This window comes from Botrytis porri (assembly GCF_014898465.1).
Source record: "Botrytis porri strain MUCL 3234 chromosome Unknown BPOR_003, whole genome shotgun sequence".
Lineage (NCBI taxonomy): Eukaryota > Fungi > Ascomycota > Leotiomycetes > Helotiales > Sclerotiniaceae > Botrytis > Botrytis porri.
In genome coordinates, this window is record NW_024066077.1 from 1034252 (window position 1) to 1054841 (window position 20590).

The 20590-nt window shown below is 42.6% G+C and overlaps 4 protein-coding genes across 4 annotated transcripts; all 4 read right to left on the bottom strand.

Moving 5' to 3' along the window:
• Positions 1–882: 882 nt before the first annotated feature.
• On the bottom strand, positions 883–3143 carry EAF01_002381 (uncharacterized protein). Its single transcript, XM_038910633.1, has 4 exons — positions 2996–3143; positions 2731–2927; positions 1778–2677; positions 883–1700 (listed from the first exon to the last, which is right to left on the bottom strand). Exons 1-4 carry the CDS (start codon positions 3012–3014, stop codon positions 1281–1283), a joined length of 1536 nt encoding a protein of 511 aa, XP_038773555.1. The 5' UTR covers positions 3015–3143; the 3' UTR covers positions 883–1280.
• A 10230-nt stretch (positions 3144–13373) lies between these two features.
• EAF01_002382 (uncharacterized protein) lies at positions 13374–15820 on the bottom strand (the record flags this gene model as incomplete). The annotated part of the gene is made up of 3 exons (XM_038910634.1): positions 13374–13693; positions 13766–15470; positions 15590–15820. 3 exons carry the CDS (start codon positions 15818–15820, stop codon positions 13374–13376), a joined length of 2256 nt encoding a protein of 751 aa, XP_038773556.1.
• Positions 15821–16635: 815 nt separating this feature from the next.
• EAF01_002383 (uncharacterized protein) lies at positions 16636–18111 on the bottom strand. The gene is made up of 3 exons (XM_038910635.1): positions 17998–18111; positions 17737–17941; positions 16636–17645 (listed from the first exon to the last, which is right to left on the bottom strand). Exons 2-3 carry the CDS (start codon positions 17774–17776, stop codon positions 16864–16866), a joined length of 822 nt encoding a protein of 273 aa, XP_038773557.1. The 5' UTR covers positions 17777–17941; positions 17998–18111; the 3' UTR covers positions 16636–16863.
• A 384-nt stretch (positions 18112–18495) lies between these two features.
• On the bottom strand, positions 18496–19776 carry EAF01_002384 (uncharacterized protein; the record flags this gene model as incomplete). The annotated part of the gene is made up of 3 exons (XM_038910636.1): positions 18496–18887; positions 18949–19385; positions 19436–19776. 3 exons carry the CDS (start codon positions 19774–19776, stop codon positions 18496–18498), a joined length of 1170 nt encoding a protein of 389 aa, XP_038773558.1.
• Positions 19777–20590: the final 814 nt, after the last annotated feature.

Below are 20590 nucleotides of genomic sequence, written 5' to 3' on the forward strand. Positions count from 1 at the left end.
GCACAAAATTCATTCCGATAAACAAGGCAGTTGGATATGTTTGAGGAAGAAAAAGACCAAAGTCACTGAAATCCAAAAGTGCATCGCCGGGCTAAGTAATCATACGAAACCGAGGAGAAGCGTCTCCGCATATCAACTATTTAACCCGAAAAGATCACATACAGGGCTGTAGATATCACATATTCCAAATAATCCAGAAGTTCGCTTTTTAAGATCATTCTGGCACAATCTGCGCCACTGGAATGAGAAGTTGATAGACTTATTTCTGGATAGTAAGAAGATGGAAATGGCAAGTGATTCCGGAAAATTCCTGGGAGATTCCCATTATGCACTTTCACTGTTACACCGTCAACCAATTGACCATCACATATCGTAATTTCAAAGAGGCCCAGACAGGTCAGGACCATATTTCCAATACGACTTTAAACCCAGTATACCATGTGTACTTAGCCCACCGCAACCGCGAGAGTTTTTGCGTTCAGCCATTCCTATGAAAGCCCCCGGGTCTCAGAAAACGTGTTACCTATTCTAAACCCCAATGATAATCTATGTTAATGGCGAAAAAAGTTGGCCGTCAAATCCTGGAACTCGAGTCAAAAAGTATTTACGGCTCAGTAATTTGTGAAGCCCCTGCCAGTATGACTCGGGTATGACTCGCATTGGTCAAGGAAACAGTTGGTTTACAGCCTTACAAGGTCCACGATAGATATCTAATTCGTGTGAATGCATAGATACCCTTGTCCGCATGATCGAGAGGTCACTTGATTTGTGGCTTTGCTGAGTATGCCAAAATCTAATATTCATGCTGGAGAGTGTATTGTCGATATGCCTTGTTTGTTGCAAGTGAAATCATTGGAAAGGTGTCAACCTTGGACTTTGCCGCGCAGCTCACATACCACAAACTGCTAGAGACTTGGAAATCTTGGTCTGTCAAAATTAGATGAGTAGATATGTATTGTCAGTGAAGGACTGCGCTGCTTCTTCAAGACTATTCTATTAATTTGTACAGTGAATATATATGGATGGCTCTAGGGAAATAGAATCTCCATGACAATGATTTCAGATGTTTGCCGCCCCGAGACTCGTCTCTATTGATGGCCTGCCTGTGAACCCAGTTTTACTTTCCTTCTACACAGTATTATGCGCAGTCCAATGGTTCCGTAGAACGATTTTTCATTATATCCAAATTTCGCAGAAACGAGAATTCCATGTACTGTAGAAGATTTGAAAAGATTACCAATATCTATCGTCCTAGAACTCTATACTTTATCAATCCCTGCTCAATTTCCTGCCCATATCTCTTGATGTTGCTGCTGATGCTGTTGCGCATACATAATTTGTTGATGCTGCTGTTGCTGGTAATGCAGCGAACTGGCATCACTTGCAGTCCTACTCCTCAACTCGCCTACTAAGGTTTGCTCTTCGTCTGTGAGACTGCGAATTGCGCTGTCTCTTTCATCGTGATTTGGCCACGGTGTTCGTGGCTCCATCTTGATATCGTAGTTTAGTTGCTCCGCATGTTTCGATAATGTATACTCCGTATTGTATGATCGATCGTCGGGAGGGAACATTTCGTTGAACTTTCTCTGGACGGCTTCTTTACTCCACTTTTCTTGAACTCCATGCTTCAACATGCCTTTTGCGACTGCTTCCCACTTTTCTCTCTCGTAATCTTCCCAAGCAAGTGTCAAAGCTCGCTCCTAAGCTTCGGTTAGCTTCTTCGTTGCTTGGATTAGTGACTGATCTGACCGAAATACATAATGAGCTAGGGATGTACCTCGCAATCAGTCCAAATGCGGAGACGTTCGCAAAGTCGCTTCTTGCGCATTTGCAGAGCTGGCACTTTCATACTCCTGCCTGTTCTCTCATTGAACTGTTTAGCAATCTCTTTCCAAGCGAGACCTTCAACATCTGATAGCTGCATCAGAATTTGTTCCTCGTGAGTGATATTCTCATGAATAAGAATATCTCCGTCCAAATGCGTGGGGGCGCCCTTTCTCTTCCTTCTATTGGGAAGAGGAGCAAGTTGTTGATCTTGGTATTGAGGTGGTGTCGAGTTATAGGAATTTATTGACGTAGATATGGAATGCATGGAATGCATAGAATCATGACGGCTATATGGTAGACTATCTCTATATGGCATATCTCCAGGTCTAGTCGCTGGTTGCATTGTATTGGGGTTAGGAGCAATCAGTATTGGTGCGGTATTGTTTACTCTATAGCCTTCAGGACTTTGAGCTGGTGTGGCATGGCGTGATCTTCGAAAGTCAGCGCTCATAGCACTTGAATTTGTATTGTGAGGACTGGCATTCATGTTTGGAGATGTTAATTCAGCTGTTCGTCCTGTTTTTGGCGTAGCGGAAACTCCAAATGCACCATAGTACGGGGAAGCACAGAAAAGAGCAGGAGAAGTAGGATAATTAGACTCGCTGGTAGGAATCCTGGAATTATTGGAACTTGGGTCTTTTTGCTTCATTGGGGCGGAAGTGAGTCTGGAACCAAAATCGTCTTCGCCCCCACCAAAGAGCGGATAATCTGGTGATTGCATGGATGGTGATAGCTTTATATCCCTTTCTCTCACTGTGGGTGCTGGCCTTGAAGAAATGTTTGGAGATGCCATTGTAACAGGCGTGATCAGAGATGAGTCGTAATGTGCTGGAAGATTAAATGACGAGACCTAAATTCTTGATTAGAGACTTCTAGTCACTAGTCATAATAGTATAAACGTACAGCACTGTAAGGAGTCCATGGAACATCTGAAGCTCTAGCGCTTGTGTGACTTGCGCTGTGAGGTACACCATGACCCCCGCCAAAGGCAGGCTCCCCCATGGTGGTCATCTTGAGACGAGGTAAGAGAGGTTTCTTGAAGATAGCTGGAGATGTAACAGCAAAAGAATCCTCAAAGAATGTAGGAGATGGAATAGGAGCTGGTAAAAAAGTTTAATAAATGGAGAGAGGATTTATGAGACCGACAGGAAGAGAGAGGATATCTTACCAGAATATATATCAAGCATTTGTAATTAGTATGGCGTGGTAAAATTATGTAGTCACAACGAAATCAATCTGCCTGACAATGTCGAGTCAATATAAGCCTTGGTAGCAAGTAAACAATCGATGACTTTTTTTATGCCAGTCAGGACCTATAAGTTTAAACAGAATGAGAGGCACAGCAAACTCAGCCCAGGTCACTTATTGGGCCGGGGACCAGGTGGCAGTGAGCAAGCAGGAGCAAGGTAGCGCCTTAACTAAACAGAGTGGGATATGCATGTTAGCAAGGGGGAAGGGGTAGCCGCCGGGATATGAGGGGAATGTACGGTACTTGGTAGCAAATATGATTTGAGCGCTGGGAGTCTTAGCCGACTAAGCTCTTTATTATTCAACTATCCTCATTTGGTATAGTGCCACTTCAAGCTTAAAAATTAAGAAGTATACGGTACCCCAGCGCGTGCGACGGCGGCTGGGCGTTGTCACACAACCTTGCCTATTACCAATGATGAATTTGGTTATCGCCTTCCTGGGCTTGCTGATATGGCTTAAGCAAGTAATTGCGGGCATTACACTTTAAGATTCAGAGCCTAAGGGTATATGCACTGGGCACTGTGCAGTGATAAATGGATCAATCTCAAGGGTCCGGACCGACGGCAGCTATTACGCGAGTTTTTTTATTTAATGAAAAAAAATCATTTAGGCCGGTGATTGTCGGATGCAAATAATGCCATTTTGTAATCGTATTCATTGAGAATCGTTTGTCAGGTCTTGCCCGTACCTCGGAGCTGATAGAATTCTGGGTCTTGATACAAAAAAAACATCTTGTGACACACGAATCGAGGACCATATTTTGTGGCCATCGGGCAGCCGAACAAACTACGCACACGGCCACTGGCAGGCTCACTTGTCCGCAAGAGTTTGAATTCTCCATAAAATCAGGCCAGCACAGCTTGTCTATAGAAAAAGTCACTTTGGAGCCTGCCGATTGACGGGGTACGTTTCATGCTTTGCTGAAATCTGGCAAGGAATGCTGGCTATTGTAACGTGATTGTGTCGAATGTAGCGGCGTGCTTGATCCCGAGGGCACGGTAACGGTTCCTCCCATGGTGGGGAATAAAAAGTACTCGGACGTTGAACAAATCAGAAGTTCAATAGAAGGAGAGCCTGTGAAGTATTTAGCCTGTAGAGCGGTTGGTGTGGGAATAACTTTAGTGAGATGTGGTGGGGAGGAGGAGTAGAGCCTTGTCAAGTTCATATGTTGATGGAGGATTATTCAAGCGAAGCGAACAATTATTCGAACCGCGCGCTTTTTGTGGACTTTTGTGGATTTGTGAATGTAGAAATCACAATTTTACGTTTTTGCATTAGCGTCACTAGGCAGTTGATAATATGATCTAACCTGATATCATATACTAATAGAGAATTTATGGAGCCACCATCCAATCACGTTCTTTTTCATGATCTCGAAGCGAATGTACTTTCTATCTAGCTTCCTCATATAATCTAGTGCTTACTCCGTAGATACAATAAACATCATTGATGCCCACTTCAGAAAAGATTGCATAATCTACACTTCGTTACACACGGTACAGAATACGTATATATACACACACATACGGGACACTACGGAATACGGCATCTTCAAAGAAAGCATGATGCTGGCTTTGAAGGAGGAATTGATGCATACGGAGTAAATGAATGAGTGAGTAATTCTTGATTAATCTAGGGCTGTCTTCCGAGATCCCCTCATCTCGACAGCCCTTCTTGCTCCTCTAAACCCTGTTTTCTCATTCATCCCTCTAGACATCCTAGTAACCGAACTCGGGACTCAACCATAATTTCTCTTTTTGTGATTGGCATTGCATTAGCTGTCTGAAATTGAATTTACTCTCAATCCACAATGTACTCATTTGCAAGAACGAACATCCACACAGCCTATCTACTAGCGAGGATAAATCTCAGCTCCAAGGCACTAATCCGCGATTAACGACTTAGACATACTTAAGCTGAATGTAGGGGGTACAGAGAAGCGCATTTTGACGCCGTTGGTTTTGTTGGCGTAATGACAGCCGCGTCAATCAAAAGCCGTTTTGAACAATTGAAGATACTCCGTAAGCATGACACGAATCCCATCAAGGGTAGAAATCGATGATTCTAAAATTTTCCAGGGTGAAATGGAAAGGATGGTACGATTTGTATGGGATTCTCAAAAAGGTTTAGTGATTACTTATTGTAACAGGCAAGTCTACTCGGTCTCATGATTTTTTTTTAATGGTCGACCGTTCGAGACAGCACACCATTTCATCTCGCCCCCTGCTAGACTGAACCGAACTGTCGGTAACAGTACAGGCGAAAACCTTCCGCAAACACTTTTACATTCATTCTATAACTCAGCGCCAGCTTAAACACCAAAACCTGTGTGGGCCAATGAACTCGGATCCGAAGTGCCATTTTCTAAAGCTACATTGTGATTCCCCATTTGATGAACATGATGAAGGGGTGAGAAAAGTCAATCTTTCATACGGGTAGATCATGCGTCCTATCAGTAAAAGCAGATAGATTTTGGGGGTTTCATCGGATAATCCTATCTCTCCAATCAAACTACACCATCAATCTGGTAATTTGATCATGATCGCCCAAACAATCACGAATCTTTCGGTCCGTACAGTGTTGATGGTGCCGATTACAGAAATCGACATACAAAACAGCAATGAACACGAAATACATTGCTGATTTCTTGCCGAATGTTACATTGCACGGCTTCGTCCATGGTAATGGTACAAGATACACTGTATCAATACGGCGGGGAGGAAGTGAGAGCTTAAGCATGAGGAGATGACCATTATGCCATGCGCAGCCACGTATACGTATACAGCACTTAATTGCCTAAGATCTCTCGAACTCAAGGGCTACTGGGTACTGACATAGGCTAGGCTTTGGAGAAATAATGGATACTTGATCTCAATCTTGATAATCTCGACGATTCACCCCTCAACTATGAATAATTATCGAATGTCAATAGAACCCTCCCTCCTTTCCTCGATACAACGTAATGCGGTACAATGGAGAGAATATCCCTCGATGAAGTTCAACCGTAATCCTAATAAGCAAGGTTTTAAATTTATTAGAAATAATAATGGAATTATCCAACCCTATCTGGCTTTGTAGACGGACTTCGGCTCGTAATTAACCAGCCAATTATAGGATACTAGGTGGGAAAAAAACGACGTGCCGATAATGCTGGGGTAAGAAGCAATACTATCTGAACCCTTGAATGTGGTGAACGGACATCTAGCCCGTACCTTCACTACCTATACGGAGATACATTGCTGAGCGAGTGAGAATATCTCTCAAAAGAGGACAGAACAATCCGGTCGTTTGGTTCATAGGATTCCAGACCACCATTCTCTTTAGATTGCGGATGTTAACGCAGACAGACACACCGCCAGAATCTCCAGTAAAACCAGGATCTCACAGTGTAATACAGCAGTCTGATAGATGTTTTGATCGGTCAGGTTAGTTGCTACCATCTGTATGCATACTCGAAAGAGGCTTGAGTTTCCGGTCTTCACCAGTATGACGGAAAAGCTTAACAACCAACCAGTTTCATGCGAGATAAAACCACACAATGCACCTTCTATCTTAGCTATCGATGGCGGATATCTCACCATAAGGCTGCGTTGACGAAAGTTCGATCGGCAGATAGTCAGCTTTTAGAAGGTCAGAAACATGTTTGGGTGTATGCTCCGATTGAAATGGTAATATTTGTGAAGGATCAGTGGTTCCCTCTGAGGTAACAGTAGGCATCTAATGACAACCCACATAAGCCGTTAATCCTGGTCATCAATTGTTTTGTTGATGAGATTCAGACCCAACTATTGACTGAGGTACGAGTGACTTCACGGCCCCCAGATTTCGAATTGCGATTAACAAGCATGCCATTCAACGGTGACGGGAACTCCTGTCGAGAACCTTGACGAGTCTTTTTTCTCTGTAGCTTTGGCAACCAAGGATGGCGGCGTGGCAGCAGGCAATATTGGGCAGAATGCAATTTCCAAAACCAATGCTGGTACATGGCACATAACAGTCCACATTTACAATCTTTGTGCCACCCCCTCCCCCCCAAAACATGTTTCGATATTCATTCAATGGCTATGTGAAGCTCGAATTTTTGAGAATTCAACCCATCTTGAGCTTTCAGGATAGTGAGCTGACAGAAGCTGGGTACTAAACCTGCCGCGAGAAGGGTTGATCACAATCCCTTGTTCATTTTCATGGGATTTCGAGCTTTGAAATTTGTATTTATTCTTTGAGAAAATGTAGTATGTACTCAAGGCTTTCGTACTGTCAATCCACAAATACGAGCCCGATTTATCTATTTTGGCGATACAACAAAATAGCAATCCCCGAATACTCTCATGGTGCGAAAGACATTTCTCGAGTGTTCTATGGGGAAAGTTTCCCATTGCAGCACAAGTGGCCACATGGTTGACAGCCTTTCTACTGTAACATCATCACACCCTCAGAACGAGAGAGATGTTTCGTAACTGCAAGTCACCTTTTGCATGCAATCCACAGAATCTAATTCACATCAATGTCACAAAATGGCTGGATGTTAGGCCTGCCCTTTGATCATAGCTGACAACAGTACATTCTCAAGTCTCTGCAATGCCTTGCAATATTAGATTTTATCTCTGAAAAGGGGAAATTTTCGGTCGCCTGCTGGTCCCCTTCATTGTGACCTCGACGTAAACGAAGGTTATTTGATGATGGGGTCAACTCGTGAAGGATTTCATCCAGGTTGCTTACTTCGATGCAACTTTGATTATTTCTGGGTCAAACTTGCTAACAATCATAGAAGACACTAAATCTTCAAAGGAGAGAACTTCAGACCCAGGATCATTAGCTCATTGTGTGCCACAAACATTATACAACCTGTTCCTTTTCTTTAACTTGGCCATGGCATAAACGGCGAATCCCTTGGATCGGAGCATTCTTTACCATTACGGGCACAATTATCGAAACATTCACAATCCCCCTTCTTCTCAGAACCTTCAACCCGCTTTTCTCCTACCAAAACTGATATTGCCGCCGTCGCCAAGACCAACATTTCATAACCTTGATAGGACATCTCCACCAAAATCCGCCCTAAGAACATCTCAAAATAACTTCACATGGCAACATGGTCCATCCTTCAGATAGTAAGTCCAAGCTTCTATCAACCCCACTCCACACCATCTTCCCCAGAAACAACAACACAACATAAATGCATCCGCAACAGATGAAACCCAACAATTACCGCAATACCAACAAAGATAAGCCAGATATTGCGTACACAATCGATTCGGCATCTACATCTACACATATAAGCGATCAAGAAAAGCTTCACACAATGACGGGATAATCTCCATGGAACCAAGTGGTCCAGAAGCTCGGGACAACAACACGGCTGTTCGGTTTGAGGAATGAATCCTTCGAGGCAGAAATTAAAGCAAGCGCTTCACTTTGAAACCCGATCCACCTATCACGGATATCATTTGTATTGTACGCTCTTTATCTGTAATTCTATAACATCTAGGTCAGCCCATATCATACTATGGAGACTTCTTGGGATTCACTGAAGGAATAACTTTGTGTGCCGTCTTTGAAGGGTTTCGGTGACAATGTGGACAATGTGATATGTTTTTACTATCTTTCGACATGTTTGCGCCGGTTGTTTCAAAGAGGGCTCTTTCGGAATCGTGATGACAATGAAAAGGGGTACCTAAGAGGAATCGCTTGCCTAGATGTAGGTAGACAGAGCATCTAACCCATCAGCTCAAATGACAGCCATTACGAGATGAATCTCCCCCTTATCATTCATATTCGAATCATGCATCTAATTAGGATATGGTGTGATAGTCAATGTCACTGTTTTTTCTCCTGTTCGAAAAGGAGGTAGAGATAGAATAGATTGCAAATTGACATTGAATAGTAGCTTTCTACTGAATCAAACTTTGCCTTGAGCTTTCCCTCAAGTACAGTTTTGGATAGATAATATGCCTCCTTACATTTCAGTGTCTTTAATGTATACCTACATACATCACCTCTCCTTGTATCGTTACGACCAAGGAAGGCATCTAGCCTGACAGAATTTTGTCCATTGATGGTTTCAACCAAGTATAGTACATCGATATATATCCAGAATATTGCCTAGAATATTTGCATCTCCATACCATCAACCAGACAAACTGTAATTACTTACCCAAGATTACATCACTAAGCTCCCCCCTCTCAGTCTCCGCAATTACCATAAATGCATGAATACATTATCTCCGCTAACATAAATCGAGAACACGTGGCCAAGACACTATGTTCTGCGCTCACCATACTCCATAAAACCGTAAACCAACAAATCGCAACTCTCCTCATATGTATCCCATCCCCTTCCCCTCACTTCACATCGCCTTACCCGTATCATCTAAGTACCTCACACATCATAATGCATATCTATCTACTAATCCATCATCCGTCACCCGCTGCAAGCCCGCAAGCCTCTAGACCAGCAATTTTTGCATAGGGCTAGGGCGCAGTCCATGCACACGGCAAACCAACCATCTCCATCTCACTCTCACATGTTTTTCCTTCAATAAAATTGCATACAAGTGACCCGTTATGATATCAAACATGCAATTCCAAAAAAGCAAGTAAGTTAACAACATCGCTTTACCTAATTCACCCTAGCAACAAATTGGGGGCCAAAAGCAGCAAGGCAAGGCACGCTAAATTCTCACCACAACACATGCAGCCAGAACAAAAACGAAAGAGAACAAAGCACCCTGAATATCAGTACAGAATGCAGATATCTGAGCATACGGCGGTGCCGAGCCTTCCAAGTAAGAACTAGGAATTAAACATTCTGAGCTGAGATTGGGTGAGAGACTGTACGTACCTAGGTATGCAATGGTCTCGAGCGAGACATGTGGCGTCGTTCCGAGAAAATGGTAAGAATTTAGATTCGCTGGGATATCGAAGTACCTGGTCCAATGTATGATGACAAACTTCGGGGTTAGGAGATACACGCGTGTGAGTGGTGGGCTGTGTACGATGTACGATTGCGAAGGGGTGCGAGGTACGGGGGAAAATTACATTTGGAATTATCGGGCTCGAAGAGAGATGCTATTGAGAGTAGGGTTGTATTGGTAAGGCTGGGGGTTTTTGAGATCGTGAATAGTTTGTACTCGGTGATGAGAATTGGAAGTGGGAAAACATGGGTTGGGGATCCTTTGTAAGGTTGGTGTATGATGAGGTGGTTTGCACTTTGAAGAATTGCTTTTGACATTAAAATGGAGAGTCTTGATTCTCACAATCACTCTATCCATTTGTTGTTTTGTTCTCTTCGTTAATGAAAGTACCATTGTGTAGATCACTATTCCGAAAATCTGAGTGGATTTCCAGATATGGAGCTATCAAGTTTCCATGCAAAGGTAGACATTTTGTTGACCGAACAAAGCTTAAAGTACTTATGTGTGTCTAAGTATCATAGATTACTAATATACCTCAATGTGTATCTGCTCAGAACTGATTATGCGTCACGCTTTGCTTTAGTATTGCTTTAGCAAAGACAGAAATGGACATAGGGAATGTGCTTTATACCCCGAGCTCTAGGAAAGCACTTTAAAAGATGGTTTCTAAGACATTTTAAGAGATAGATAAGTTATAGGTAGGGTTAATATACTCCCCCCGGTCCACCTACCTGTCCACGGAGATTGAATCCAGTCCTGATCAATAAACCTAGCAAATATATACCTGGGTACATATATATGAAAACAAAACCAACAATACGATCAGAAAGTCCCATTTTTTAATGAAACTAATCCCAAGAAAACGAACTTACAGATCTTTGTAAGAAGCAAGAAATAAAGTCATTCTCCTTCCAAAAACCAGTTGTGCTATAGCAAAGGTGACGTTTAATCGATACACACAACACGAGTAGGGAATCCCAACTAGATCTCTAGGCAAAATAGTTGATCAGCCATCGGCTACTCGATCTTTGATAGTCGGTATCTTCAGCTGCTGGATCTATGTATCGGGAAGCAGGGCCGCGGAATCGCATACTTAGGGACAATACATAAAAAGCGTCTCGGGGCAAATGCTATCCAAGGCACAAGATCTTAAGTATAACCAAGCGGACTTTTTACGCATGACTTGAGGGAGGTCGTGGAATCATATACACGCCCCCAAAAAAGCCAAACGCTTGAGTATTAGACAACCCCCAAAACATTCCTTACTTATATCAAGCAGTGGCTTCCAACCACAGCTTTCTTCCGTTCAAATTCAGAATATCATTGAAAATCTTATTTCTGCACTATTCATCATCTGAACATCTTCGCAAGTTGCAAGTTACAACAACCTAGATACGAACTCAATAATACTGTACACACAAGACCACCCATCGATCAAACTTCCGAACCTTCTTCAACTACCTAGATATCCGATCGAAAGACCTTACAAATCCGCCTCATCTAGCAAATAGTTACTCCCCCTTCTATCATACCCTCATCCTAAAACCATCATAAATCTCCTATAGTCTATAGTATCCGTACACAAGTTGTCGAATATGAAGTATTAGTAGGTACCTACCTGAACAGTATCTTGACTTCTTCTCATAATCTCTCGCAAGTTGGAACGCTCTCTTCCCCAGAATATATCCTCAATACCTACCCAGCCACCTAGCTAGAGTGGGTTTCCAAGCCCGTTAACTCCATCATTCATTATCCATATATACTTTCAATCTAGCTAGCCTTTACCACCAAAAAATTAAGATATCACACATCACACATCACACATTCGGAATCCGAAAGATCAAAGAGATCGAAAGTAAATCATCAAGAAAAGAAGGAAATACACCATACTCTCCAGTACACTACACTCGACTACCCGCAAAAGAGTTCTCTTAGCTCTGAACTCAAGCAACTCTTCAGCATTAAAAATCTCTCACCATGTATCACTCTCTTTTTCAACGCTCCACCTCAATGCCAATACTTATTGTCATTCCTAATCTCTTCCTCAGATTTCAGTCCAGTTCAACGTCATCATCAACCTCGTTATCATCATCAATCAATCCTCCCCCCCTTTATCTATCTCTCTCTCTCTCTCTCTCATACTCAACTACCCTTATATCCTCCATATCCTCCATATCCTCTACAAAATTCAAGATTCCAAGCCCGACACGGTTCCCACACAATGATTTATAAATATGTAATCTGTATAATATTCCCCGTCAATATGCCGCATCAACTACACCATTCATTCATTCATACCATACCATATTTAGCAATACATCTCCCACAATTACAAATAGTCCATTTCATCCACCGCTAGTTATCTATTGTATCGACGCGACATAAATAGCCCATCTACATCTCCTAAAACATAGGTTAGACAATCCAAGACCAGACCACAATAGTACGCTCATCGCTAAGATCATATCGTTACCATTCATAATGACTCTGATGACTTTTATTCAATTGCTATCTACGACCTACGATGCGACAATAATAATCAAGTACCCATCAACTATCCATCAACTATTTATCAGCCAACTAATGGCAGTAGCCGTTTAAGATCTCCGCCATTGAACCCCTGAAACCGCCAATTTCAATTCATTTTACCGAAGCAAATTATCCATTATCATTCAACCGTTATCAACCAGCTTGGGGTATCCCACAGCCTAATAGCTTGCACACCCAAGCTAAATCTCAGTTCCCAAAGACCATTGTCACCCATCCACTCACCCGCCCAGGAGAAAGACAATGGCAAGTTATATATCGCCCTCCCGACTGTCAAAAAAAATAAACTTCTCCAAGCTCTGTTCCTTCCAACAACTCCGCTGAAAGTGGATATATAATCATCAAAGAAAATTATTTCAACCTGTTAATCTCGTCATACTAGTGAGATGACACACGAGCATAGGAAGACTAAGCCAAAATTGAAGTATGAAAAAAGCGAGGCAACCAGGCATAATTAAGAAGAACTTCAGAATCGTATGTAGTGAAATGTGCCGAGTCGGTTAAAAAAGAAAGAAATTTCAAAAGGGGTATTTTATCCACCGTCGAATGCGCCATTGAAAGAGTCGTAAATTCGTAAAAATTGAAAATGGAAGACAGAATAAGAAAAGAAGCAGGCGGTGAAGAGCAAAAGTATGTTGAACTTGAAATCAAGAAAGAAGAATGGGCGGTTAGTAAGAAAAGTGTTGAAGTACGCAACCCTGGAAATAATCATTCCCATCCATTGTTTCTCGAGGCTGAATTCTCCAGGGTCAAAGGATCATGGAAAAAAGCATTAGATGGGTAGAAATGGGTCTAGTGCGCAAGTTAGCTTGGCAATTGAAAGCTCTCTGGCTTTCAAGCCAGAAAACCGCTGGCTTCAAGACCTTGAAGTGCTTGTCGATTGTAGGGGAAATCCATTCCTAAATCCATTCCTCCATTGAAAAACCAGGAATGCGAATCGAACCCCCCCTCAAAGTTCGGTTCGCCATAACCAAAAAGTCCACCGAGCGTCTGATCAACACCGAGAATGGTATCGTTCGTATTGCCCGCGCTAACTGCAGCAAGAAGTTGATTCTGCATTTGATGGTTTGGAGGGATAAGAGTACTGTCCATGTGAGTAGAAGAGGCAGATGATTCGTTGGAACTATCGAGATTGGTCGGATTTTGGATCGCTGCTGTATTGAGTCCTTAGTTGGAGACCTTTCACGAACTAAAATCATGTAGAGCAATTGTTAATGATTACTGACCTTCAATACTTCTGCCTTGACTTTGAAACTCCTCTCGCCATCTCCAAATCGAATCATATACCAAACTCATGCTCATCCTGCATCTGAGTTTCAATTGCAAGCTACCATCTATTTCACCAAAGCCCGAACCTAGTTCGTTGCCATTGTTTAGTTGTGCTATCTGGCGCTGCTCAACTCGAGCTCCATTGTACATCTGAGCCATAAGTTCCGCAAGTCTAAGAGGCAAGTCCCCTGGTACAATACTCATGGATCTGATAGCATCGATTGCACGATGAAACAATTGACGACCGCGATCGAAGTCCATGAACTTTGCAAAGAAAGAACTGAGTAGCTTTAATAATGAAAATGAAGCAGCGATTATTAGTTGGGAGATGTAGCCTGTAGCGAATCGAAGGATACCACCAGTATTGCTCCCGGATGGTGGGTTTTCAAGCTCGAAAACAACATCCAAGAACTCATATGTAGCCCGCCATAATCCCATCAAGTCATCCAAGTAACCAGATGTGGTGCTTGAATCAAAGAAACCCGAGAGGCGAAGGTGCAGCCCAGCCGCACGATAGTAAAGTTTAATCATTGGCGATGAATTCTGCTGACATAGAGTTGTTTTCTCCATCTTTTCATACTCGTAACGGAATATCCTAGTCAATTGACGCCTAGCATCATCACCAGCAACACCCTTTGGATCTTTAGCATTGCTATACATTTCTTTCGAGACTTTATCGCAGAACCTCTCGATGTCAAGACGAGCTTGAAGCTCTAGCGAGAGTGTAAAAGGCCCCTCTTGGCCTGGCTGTACAGGAGCAAGTGTCCAATCGTACAATGTTGAGGCTGGCTGTCCATACCCAGTCGCTATACTTTGCGCTACAATATTGCAGACCGCCCACGTCACAACTCTATCATGTAACTGCTCCCTGTTCAGATCAACAGATACTCGGGAGAAATCTTGAGTATTATTTGGCCTGTGGAGGCCAATGCCAGTTGCAGCTTTCATCATTACACCGCACAAAATATGCGTAATATCTGCTGCTGTTGAAGCTACAGGCATTGGCCAAGTACATAACAAAATTATCGCTTTCACAAAATGGTAATTGTTAGGCACGTCGGCGATTTTCGACCACATCATTTTGGTAACAGGTTGACGAAGATTAGACAATAAATCTGGGTCCACAGTATATCGACGTGCCGCGATGGTAGCGATGACCCAGAAAAGAAGCGGTTCTTGTTGGTAATATTGATCGGGGGTTTGTTGCGTGCTAAGAAATGGGAGATATGGGTGGTAAAATTGGAAGAAATCGGTGAACAGATGGTCGATAGCATCCTGCGTTAGTCCCACGTTCTCGATTTGTCGCGCATATTGTGGTACTTTGTAAGAACCTCCTTGCTTGAGATGTAGTAGGGATGATACGGCTTCATCTGATCCTCCTCCTATGTATGATTGATTTCTCGAATGTTGATACACACTGCTATTCGTTACTGGGGATCCAAGTTCTTCATCATCGTAAACAAATCCTTGATGTCGAGCGCGAGCTATCAACTGTTCTTGACGAGCTATTAATTGCTCATATCTTTCCATTTGCTTCTCCATCTCCGCATGTTTGGTTCGTTTTCCCACTCTTTTGAAGTTATGTTCAATCTTACATTCGAGCTTTAATCGCTGGCACCGACCGCAAGTGCTATAAGGATTTTGAACGACATCACATCGAAGCTGTAATTACTGAATATTAGCAATTGAAGAATCCTGTGGCTACGATTCGAATAGGACCGCTTTCGCATGATTGAATTGCATTGCGAGTGTATTCAGTCGATTCGAAAGTAATGACTCACTTTCTGTTGACGGCATTCATTGCAAGCTCTCTTCACAGCTGGTTGTCGCTTCCTCTCTGCATCTTCATCATCTTGTTCGTTTCCCGTTTGTTCATTTCCAGTTCCAGGACTACTCTCAAAACCTGCACCACTTCTCTTGCGTTTGTTGAAGCCTTCACCTGTACCTGGCCGCGCGCCTATGCTTGGGCTGGAAGCGGGTGCCCCGCCCACAATCCCATGTGAAGACTCCATGCGCGATAATCCTGTATCGGATAGTTGAGCCGCAATTCTTATTTAGGATGAAGGGAAGCTGTAAAGGATAACTGTCGGCTCCTCTGCGTCGTGCAATCAAATGGGTCAATGGCTGTCCGGTGTCGCTCTTCCAAACAATTGAGGCCGATTACGGATGGTGGGGGGTTGTTAAAGCTAAATCAAAAGGAAAGACAATTGTCCACAGTTGGTGCAGGAAGAGATTTACTTATCGGTGATACTTAGGTAAGAGTCATGACTTTTTGTGATTTTTTCCCTTCTCCGCTAATTAACTAACCGATGAACTTTTAGGATAAAAGATCAGATGACAGTACCAAAAAGGTTATAAGATAATATAGAGGCGCAATTTCTATGTAATTAGATATCCGGATATGTATAAAATAACAATCAAATCTATAATAATTCAATTACATAGCGATACTTACGTTTGTATAGGTACAAATGGGTAATTTTGAAAATCCTCCTATATAAAATATAAAATGCCCTCTCGGCTCATGTATCAATACATCTGAATATGACGCTCCGCTAGCCCACTACCGTAGAGGCTTCTTCGCTTCGCTCTAGAATAGGAGGAGAAGAAATTTCGAATTGATGAAAGATTTTAGTTTTTGGAGCGAAGCGAAGAAGCCTCCACAGCAGTGGCCTAGCGGAGCGTCACGTTCATCTACAGAAGTTCTGTATACCAGCAAATTTATCAAGGTAAAAGCCTGGTTTATCACCATGAATGGATTCTATACAATATCTACCTAGTAGATGTTAACTTGTTTCTACCGAGTAAATGAGTTGAGACAAGTACATCAAGACCAATATTAGAAAAAATTCGTCCATTCAACCTATCATGAATCGTGATCTTCTATCTACACATAACATTCAACATTAAAACATCATCTCTATTAATGTATAGTTAGCCATATCAAGCCACCCAATTAAACCCCTCTGAACCCAAGGTATATTTAAAGAAAGCTAAAACCACGCTTGTAAAATTATGTCCAAATAAAAAAAACCAGCATGTGTAAACCAAACTTTTACATAACCGCGCAACAAGCCTTTTCTGCCTTTCGCAATATTCTTGGGAGAAATTTTCTTGCCAACTTTTCCAATTCGTCGTTGTCGTTGTTGTTTTGTTGTTCTTGCTGCTGTTGATGTTGTTGTTGACCGCCTTGCTGGTATCCTCCTTGTTGATATCCACTCTGTTGAGGTTGTTGATATCCTTGCTGAGGTTGCTGGTGAGAGGGTTGTTGGTGTCCAGAATGTTGCTGACCACCATGATGTTGCTGTCCTCCATGACTTCCTCCGCTGGGTGGGATAACTGCAGCACCGCCTTGCAGGTTAATATACATCCTTCCCGCGTTCTCTTCCGTCGCATATTGCAAACCCAACTCCCTACAAATCTCTTCCACCTTTGGCTTAATTTTTTGAACATGATCTTTGCTGTGATTTCCCTTTCCAACAATAACATGTAAGTGGGTTTGTCCCTGTTGTCGGGCATATCTTATTCTGTCCTCCAAAATGCGCTCTGCTTCCTCAACATACTGTCCATGCAAATCGATTTCATCGTCTCCAACTCTGCCTTGGGCATTGTTCTCTCGAAATATGTAGTCTGATGCTTGTTTATTGTATGCGTCCATTTGCGCCGCGTGTTTCTTCCCTTCGACACTTAAATCGTGAGCTCTCGCGCCGTCGCCGGATGTGTAGGCTTGACGCGATTGATCGAAACATTGAGAGCGCTTGGCAGCTTCTTTATGAGCGAGATCGCGCAATCGATCATATTCGGCTTCGGCATCATTGGAAGAAGAATGGTTAAAGGCTATTGATTGAATGAGTATGGGACATCAAACTCAAGGCAGAAAGATCAAGAGCTGCGAGAAGCAATCGGTCTCGAGGGATATGTATCTAACCTTTAGAGCCCATTGACTTCATAGCGTAGGAAGACGACATCTTGAATATCTATTGTTGTGCAATTGAAAAGATGTTGAACTTTGAGGAAATGGCTGAAAAGTCAAAAGGTATCTTGGACATCCAAATTCATGAATTGTTTGTACACCCTCGGAAAAAAGGCGGTACTGTACCCAGACCAGCTGAAATATCAAGGCAATTGTCAAGCTAATAAGGTTGTCAACTTTTAAATTACATGCGCTGGGGGAAAGTGGGGAAATCACTTCAACAGCTCAAGGACCCCTCGTATACGGAGTAGACGTCTGTCTGTGTTGTCGATCTCGAGACAGAAATATTTCTAATATATGTGGTTGATAGATCGAACATGGTATATTCGCAATTTGGCACCTCATTCTTCAAACTGAAATCTGGAAAAACTCTTTCCAGAGCAAATTAATAAATATATCTACCTGCCTAGGTAGTATACACCAATTTTTTGGAAGTCAGCTGTTGCAGTACGAATTTCGAGCACATTCATAAAAAAAAAGTTCTAAGCTCACCGGGAGCTCAAGGGACTATATTTTGCAGTCATCTGGTACAATCAATGTCATTCTCAAAACCTGTTCAACTTCATGTATGACATAAGTAAACAAACTGATAAGGTAGAGAAACTATGTTTCAGATTGTACAGCATCTAACAATACTTATATACATGAAGTTGAATCGTATGAGACAGAATAATCTGTACACCGCACTTATTTCATAGAGGCTCTCTCATCCATCTAGGCGCTCCTGGGTAACTCCTCTCTCGATACCTGCACGTCCCAAGCCCTCTCAACCCTAATCTGATCACCAGCCCAGATTTGTTCAGGTTTCCTGACCCTGCTTCCCAATGCACCTGCACCAAAATCTTTTGCCTCATTATTCTCCCGACTTGTAGTTTCATGTAAAACTTCCAATGCTATCATCATAGCTGCCTTTCCATCTGTCTCAGGACTGGTAATCATAAGGTCCTCATCAATGTCATGTCTTTGAGTATAGCTAGTAGAGGGGACGCTGGAGGGAATGTCGCGGCAGATAGGAGTTTTGTATTTCGTCTTCTTGTAACCTTTGTCTTGGAGGAACGAGCCAATTACCGAAGCATTGGATATCAAAGTTGTGAGGAGGATGTCGACTTTGTTCTTTGTTAGCTAGAGAGATTGCATGTTATGGGGTGGTAGAAGAAAGGACCTTACAAGAAGCTAAGAGTGAGCGGATCTGTTGATCACCGTTATGAGATACAACTTTTTTGAGCTGGTTAATCGTTGCGAAAATACAAATAATTGGAAGGGCTAGACGTAGTATCACGCTGAGTTTGAGGTGCGTCGATAAATTTGATTTTAGAATCATGGGAATAGGAAAGACAATGAGAGCCACGTTCGTAGTGATATTGAGAATGCCGGCTGTGAAAAGTTGCGCATATCCTTGTCGGCATCTCGGTCCTGGATCTGGAATAACCTGCCAGTAATGGGTGAAAGGCTGGCACTCAACAATATCACTGATGACTGTAGCTAAGAAGGTCGCCGCGAGCATAATGTGAAGATATCTGAGTAATTTATGGTGTACTCGTTGCCAAATTTGACCAGTCAAGGAACGTAGGAATATGCTGATGCTGTACTTTGTGGCCCAAAGGCTACAATCGTCAGTACGTTTTTCTGAGATGGCAATCGGGCGATGACATACTACACAGCGTACATAATCCTTGAGACCAAAACAAGTTGACTCCCAATTGTTCTCTTTCGCACATCCTCCGACGTCAACCCGAGTGTCAGACTATTATTGGTACCAAACATCAAGATGACATGGACGAAAGCCATTCTCATAAGCAGCGGTATGATGGCCAGCACCATAATGCCGTCTTCGAGATAGATCTTTTCCGTCCGAACATATCTTCCAAAAATTCGAAACAAAATGATGACAACGGCAAAACATGTGCACCACCAGCTAACAATGAATGTAGGTTTAGTATCTATCCAAGCACGTTGTTCGGGCGCCTCTGTGGCATAACGTAGAAGAACTTCCATTGTTCGTGTGGGTGCTAACAGTGAAAAGTGTTAATGGGAAGCATAATGAGATAAGTCTTATGGAAATGCGATTTCGCACATGCGAGCAAGACAATCAAGTCCCTTGGCCGCTGTGTGTGGAAGGAGATGAAAATTCCAAAATTTGGGGACTACTTCCCCGATCTCATGTCAGGCATGAAGCGAGTTGGCAATAAGCTTCTCTTTTAACCGGATATTGAGTAGTTATCAAGCATAACGCGGTCATGAGAAACGGAAACTAAAATCGTTCCTCTGGTGACATGTTCCCCTGCAGACTCGACTTCGAGTTTTGAATTATGGCTACCGAAGAGATGGTCCAACTTCAAGGTTGCTTTCGGACCTTGTGCAAAGCGGGATGAAAAGATAAGAGATATCATGATCCGAACCAACAGTATTCAGAATTGTAAGATTGCAATTTTCATTTGTGTAGACGTTAAAATTGAAAAAATGAAGTTGGAACGAATAAATTCTGTTCTTGGGACGGGAAGTTATCAAGGCTCGGAGTAGTTTTCCTAAAGGAAATGATGAAGTGGATGAAGTACGATATTTTAGCGTACCGGTCGGAAACGTGAAAAGCATTCAACCTATCAATTGACGTTTTTCAAGCCTTTGAGTTTCGGGCTTCCAACGTTGTCTGGTGCACTTGTATTGATAAGGATATCGGAATAACGGCGTAATTAAAGCCTCGAAATGCCATATTCAAAGACTTACCACACTTCTGGGACGACTTCTTTCATTTCTACCACTCTTTGTCTGGATAGCAATATTTTATGTGCTGCACTCTGCTTTCTACAGG